This window comes from Quercus lobata, chromosome 2, assembly GCF_001633185.2.
Source record: "Quercus lobata isolate SW786 chromosome 2, ValleyOak3.0 Primary Assembly, whole genome shotgun sequence".
NCBI lineage: Eukaryota > Viridiplantae > Streptophyta > Magnoliopsida > Fagales > Fagaceae > Quercus > Quercus lobata.
The window spans coordinates 17,222,082-17,228,503 of NC_044905.1; the positions used below are offsets into that span (position 1 = coordinate 17,222,082).

Consider the following 6,422-nt stretch of genomic DNA (forward strand, 5'->3'; position numbering starts at 1 on the left):
GTCTTTATGTTCATTATTTGGTTTCTTACATATTTTCTGCTTTCTATTTTTATTTTCTGTTAGCCAGGATTTAGAATTTAACATTTTTAGAGAATTAGTGATGATAATCAAACTGCATTTCTTGAGCAAGTTGTAATTCACCTTAAATGAGCTACTAAAATATAATAAACAAATTTCTAATTATTTTTTAGTAATACTATAATTAGTACAAATTTTACTATATATAAGTCTTATAAATTTATATAATCTTTAAAAACTGAATTATTGCATTTATTGAAAGAGGCACATCTGTCGTAATTAGAAACTACTAAGATATTTGTGAATAACAAGTCAACATTGCTTTTGTAAACAATTTAGTATTTCACAACCGGAATAAGCACATTGATATAAAATATCATTTCATTTGAAAATGTATTGCTAAAAGGGATGTCCAACTTGAGTTCATGAAGTCACATAATTAGGTTGTAGATTTACTCACCAAGTCACTTAAGAAAGATAGTTTTCTTCCTCTTCTCTCTTCACTTTCTCTTTCTTTGTTATGTATTAGTGTGAACCCACCAACTTCTAACCATCGTTTCAATTTTGATTTCATTTCTTACATTTATCGTTAGATGTGAAAGTAGAGTTACTGAACTCACTGAATCTGATCCTAAAAAGAAGATATAGGACAGTTCCAACAGTCACTTTGGTTTAAAAGGAGATAGAGCTTAACACGGTAGAGTTTCATTAAATGAGAAATGACACCGTTTTATACTTACTCATGCGTGTTTAAGTGCAAAGCTCCAAGAGATGTCATTTTCATCAGAGGCTCTTTCTTCTTCTATTTTGGACTTGCCCTGTCTCTATCAAGCTCCATGATTCCAGATATTTGTTGTAGATAATTGTTATAATGTACGGCTGTATTTTCTGTTAGGAAGTTGTTAGAGTTTGTTAGATGGAATCTTCTAGAGTAGTTACCATCTGTGTAATGTATAGATAGTGGATACAAGTTAGTATTATTATCATGCAAGCTTGAATGGAAGTTTTCTTTTGACTCTTCATCTTTTCTCTCTTTGCTCTTTCACAATCCGCCATTGTTAAACCTTCAAGCTTGTTTTCTTACAAGATGGCCCCCAATAATGAATGTTGATGAGATTATATGTAAACGTGTTTCCCCATTGGGGTAGTTATCATCATATAAATCTGATTAGGATAAAACCAAATCTTATCGACTAGCAGATTTGGATCCTAGTCAAATGGTCCAAAGTTCAGGACTCCCTTACCATATCCAGTCAATCAGGACAAATTATAGCAGGATCCGACTCATATTAAATTTAATCCATTAACATGACACTTGGTAGAAAAATAATTCTTTTCCAGTGCTTAAACCCTGGTAGCTTGCCTAATTTATCCGAATTCCAGCGCATGGAAAACGTTGTCATGTCAGCGTTATGATTAATCAAATTTATAATATTTTCAAGAGATAAACAAGAAGTTTAATATATATATATATATATATGTAGTGTCAATATTAAGAGATAAACAACAAAGGACCATGCCAAGTAAAAAACACATATCCGATATTTCAATAATTTCAATCAAGCCGTGTGTTTATAAATATATTGTAAATATTATATTGGTCAATCCAAACCTACAATAATATTTAAGGCTATTCTTCCATGGATATTGATCCTATGGGAAGAAGGCATGACTAACCCAACTAATACCTACAGACATAGAAAAAATTGTAATTTTTTTTAGAGATACATAGATCTTCATCCCCACAACCACATAAAACAATAAAGTTAGATGTTGTGTGTTGCAAGCTTTGCTAGGGGACCAACTGCGAGTGAATTAACGTATGTGCATGGCTCAGTCTTAGAAGAATCCCAACGCTTATCATTGAAGTTATCGTATCGGTCAGGTCCTCCAACAATGGCACCAGTGAGCTCATTAGGGTTTGGAGAGTCTTTAGTGAACCAATATGTGAAGCTCATGGCACAGTTCACAATTTTATCTGAAGACATCTGGGGGACTGAAGCGCCTCTGTGGTGTGCTTGTACTGGTGGATTTGGCCCGAATCCAACCATGTATGACCTTCCTTTAGGGTTTTCCCCCAGCAAGTAATCCATCTACCATTCATTCAGAGTAGTTAATTAATGTGTAAACAGTTTGTTTGATTAATAATAGAGAAAAAGTCTAATGACAACTTATTTCATAATTTGTTTAAATAAAAGTGACGTTAATGGTGAATACACATACAAAGTATTGAGTGTGGATCAACCATTCACGACTTGTCAACTCATGGAATTGTGAAATAAGTTGCATTCATAGTCATTGATTATGGTAAATACCTGTTGCTTAGCGAAAGCCATGAGGCGGGCTGAGTCAAATTGTTTGTCTCCACAAGTGACTTTTTCATTGTATTTGGCAAGCGTATCACCATAGACGCTAAGCAAGAGAGCTGTTCCTGTGACGTACTGAGTGTTGGCCCCATCTCTCAAGTGAATTAAACCACCTGAAAATCATAGTTCGATGTGTGAGATATAAGGGCGAAAAGGAGACATGGTTAGAATTCAAAACCATTTACTTTGATAAAATAATAAATTAACAAAACCATTTTGATAAAGTATTATCAAACTGCACTTTTTGAAACTATAACTTTTACATTTTTTTTTTTCATAGATATTGGTTTCCTAGAAAATACATTGTATGAAATGGCTTCTAATTGGTACTAAAACTTAAATTATTTATAAATTGTGAATTTAATCATTAAATTCTTATTTTAATAATGTGAAGCCTTACACACACACAGTACCTGGAGAGATGTAAATTTGATGATAGGGGCTATCAGGAAGGACTGAGCATATAAAACTGTCGGCTTGTTTCTTGAAGGTTTCTAAGCCTTTCTCTCCTTGAAGAAACAACTGCAAAATTTGACAGTGAGCATATGTTAGGTGCCCATAATAGAATCTTTCTAACTGCAAATTTTGTGAAAGAGATGGAAGGTTTGAGAAACCTCTGTGAGAAGGATTTGAGCTCCTGCATATTTGAGGTCCCAGCTAAACTCAGATACAGAAGCACTGATGGACTCTTCTTGTATGTACTTTAGGTACACGGGCCTCTTGGTGGCAAGGAATAGCCAAGTAGCTGCCCACAATAGCTCATCCTGCATTTCAATTCCAGTTAAAACTGTCTAATCACGGACGTGAATACATGCAAAAAGAGTTTTGGGTTTGGTTTTCTTGTATTGTTGACCCAAAAAAAAAAGTTTTGGATAGATGAAAAAAGAATTGCAGACCCTACAACATTTTGTTTATAACAAGCCAAATCCTAAAGATTGAATGATTATTCATTTTGTACCATTTGATTTTTGGATGTGTCAGCCTGAGTCACCCCCATATAGTTTTTAATTTGGACATTGTTTTTGCATCGAATCTCATATAATCTTTGTTCTCACAGCTTTTGCAATAAAGATTTGAACCATTTTAATATGTGAAAACTCATGAGTCTCATGTGAATTATATATACATATATGTTAACACTCAATTGTAAATAACTTTATCTAAATCACAGAGTTTCTATTGTGTGCGTATGAGAGAGAGAGAGAGAGAGAGAGAGAGAGAGAGAGAGAGAGAGAGAGAGAGAGATTACATTATAGCCTGAGTAAGAGCAATAGAAGGGGCATTCTCCATCAAAAGATCCCTTGTGTGTTCTGGCCAATTCAAAAAGCTACAAAGAAGAAAAAAGAATCACATTAGAAACATATTAAATTAATAAAACAAATATCTGCAATAAAATTCTTTTAAGTCAACTAAACTTTGTCTTCTTGATATTTGACAGAAATAGAGAGAGAATAACGGTCCCACAATATTAAATGGTGGTAGAAATAGGTTCAAATACGTACCAATTTGGCTTTGTTGAGTAGACGACGAGAATATACACGATCTTTTTCTCTAAACACAATTGAAGAAGCAGCCATTGCTGCAGCAGTTTCAGCTGCAATCTCAGTTCCAGGCGTGTTCTCATCAATCTTCAACACAGTTCTTGGTGTTTTCATGTTTTCAGGTCGAATCCAACATTGATGATCTTGCACCGGATCTCCCACCTTTGATTGCAATAAACAAACGACCATAATGAGTTATTATATCATAATACAAAACATTTTTTTTTTTGATAAAAAAAAATACGAACTTCATATGTTGTTTAAGCACATAGTCTCATTATATTGTACATGATATATATTAGCAAAAAGGGTGTCTCACCTGCACATATAATCGTTTCTTTCGGGAACTAGCTTTAATAAAATAATCAGTGCCCCAGCGAATGGCAGAGTGGACATTTTCCGTCTCTCCATTGGCTTGTAGCTCTGATTTGTAAGCAATAGCAGCCCATGCTAGAGTTGTAACTGTGAAAGCCATGGGAAGCCCATACTTCACATTATCTCCTGCATCATAATATCCCCCAACAAGGTCCACCTGCACAACACCAACACATTAAAAATTAAAAAATAAACTCGGCTCCAACCTATACCTCTAGAGCAAAAATAATCTTATTATGCATTGATATATCATATTTGTGTTCTCCTTCTCAACATGGATTTCACAGGTATGTGAGATCCACACGTTGTAAGGGGATGACAAAAAAATAATTTTATTATCATAGTACACTTTTCACGTTTTAAATGTGAATATTGTGTGAAATTGTGGACGTATTGTGAACATAGTGTACATTAATGAGTTTGTGAGAACGATTATTGAAATAAAAATGAAAGGGACATAGATTAGAGAGGTATACATTTTCATCCTTTCCATCATCAAGTGCCGAGTCTCCTCTCCAAGATAGCCTAGTATTTGGGGGGAGTTTCCCTGATCTCTGTGCCTCTAGGAAAATAAGTGATTTGGTGAGTGCATCCTTATAATTAATATTACCATTCACAGCAACCAAAAGTCCTTCAAAGAGAATCAGCCAAGCCAATGTAATGGCAGCTGATGCTGCCTTAGTAGAGGTACCCATAAACTCAAAATTCTAAAAACTTCCAAGACCCAAATCCAAATCACACACACAAAAACAAAAGACGAAAAAGAAAAACTTAGAGACAGAAAATTGTTCAGGGAGAACAGGAGAGGGATCTGGGTAGGGACTCTAATGTGGCGTCAAAGTTAAAACAAGGGAAATAAGCGGTTGTGTTTTCAGTTTGGGAAGTTTCTAATTTGTGTATGGGAACAAAAATGGTTTGTTTAATTTTGGTGTTTTTTGTTTTAAGTTTGTGATGGCGGGAGGGAATTAAAAGCTGAAAGAGTCGGTTAAAAAAAGAGTCAATATATAGTTGACGGGAGAAAAAGTGGGGTTTTTGAGAGAGGTGAACGTGGGGTTATAGATTACACCGTTTTTCATGTAACCACTGATACCTTTTCTATGTAAAACTTACGGTTCTTAGAGAGTCTGTTACATTGGGTTTGTTTTAATCTTGCGCAGAGCAAAGCAAACATAGTAAAAAAACTAACAGTAATAATATTAGTAATAAAAGACTATTAGACTTACTAATAATACAAAGGAAATAGCGATAATAATTTATATATGAACAATTTTTTTTTTTTTTTAATTTTCATTTAGAATGACGAATATAGAAGTTCTGTTATTAGAACTAAAACAAAGAGTTATAGATTAGAGCAACATCACTTGCGAGAATTCTGTATAACTTGATTTGCTTTGACTGTATTCTCCAATAAAAATAATGTAGAAAGGTCTGGACTAGAACATTAATAGAAAAGCCTCTTTTAGATACGGAAGAAAATGCAATTAATTTTTGGCCTGAATTTTCTTTGTATTTCATTTATGATTCTATTCATAAATCCATGATCGATGATTCCTATGATAATAGAATTATTTATATAATAGAGCTATTTACATTACTCAACCACATATATCTTGTCTTCTTTAGAAAACTCCTACTCTTGATTCACTTATGTTTATTAAGTTATATATTTATTAAAACTTTAAGAAAGTATTATAAATTAAGATAAAATAAATATTTACATGAATGAAGAGAAAGACAGAATTGTATAAGAGAGAAAGGAAAGTAATTTATTAATCTTTTTTATAACAAAATCACCGATTGAAAATTGCAGGCCTCTTTGCTTTTATTTTTCTAAGATAGTATTCGATTATATATATATATTGTGGGGCCCAATAATTTAAGGGCCAGGCCCAGTTGCTCTTGGAAAATCCGAAGGCCCAAACCGAGGAGAGCTGTGGCCCAAGCTCTACAATACAGAGCACAAAACAGTTTTGGGAGGCAGCTGAGGACAGTTCAGTCCTCGGCAGATCCAGAATCCCACCGGAATAAAGGGGTAAAACTGGTATAGGAATGAATTTGTAAGGAGATCCAAAATATCTTGGGGGAAATTATCCTTACTACCCTTCTAGATAAGACTCTGCAC

The 6,422-nt window shown here is 33.9% G+C and overlaps 1 protein-coding gene across 1 annotated transcript; it reads right to left on the minus strand.

Annotated features, from left to right (window-relative positions):
- Positions 1-1,587: 1,587 nt before the first annotated feature.
- Positions 1,588-5,253, minus strand: LOC115978129 (endoglucanase 16). Its single transcript, XM_031100152.1, has 8 exons — positions 4,777-5,253; positions 4,245-4,457; positions 3,887-4,087; positions 3,634-3,711; positions 2,999-3,148; positions 2,798-2,906; positions 2,334-2,497; positions 1,588-2,111 (listed from the first exon to the last, which is right to left on the minus strand). Exons 1-8 carry the CDS (start codon positions 4,993-4,995, stop codon positions 1,785-1,787), a joined length of 1,461 nt encoding a protein of 486 aa, XP_030956012.1. The 5' UTR covers positions 4,996-5,253; the 3' UTR covers positions 1,588-1,784.
- Positions 5,254-6,422: the final 1,169 nt, after the last annotated feature.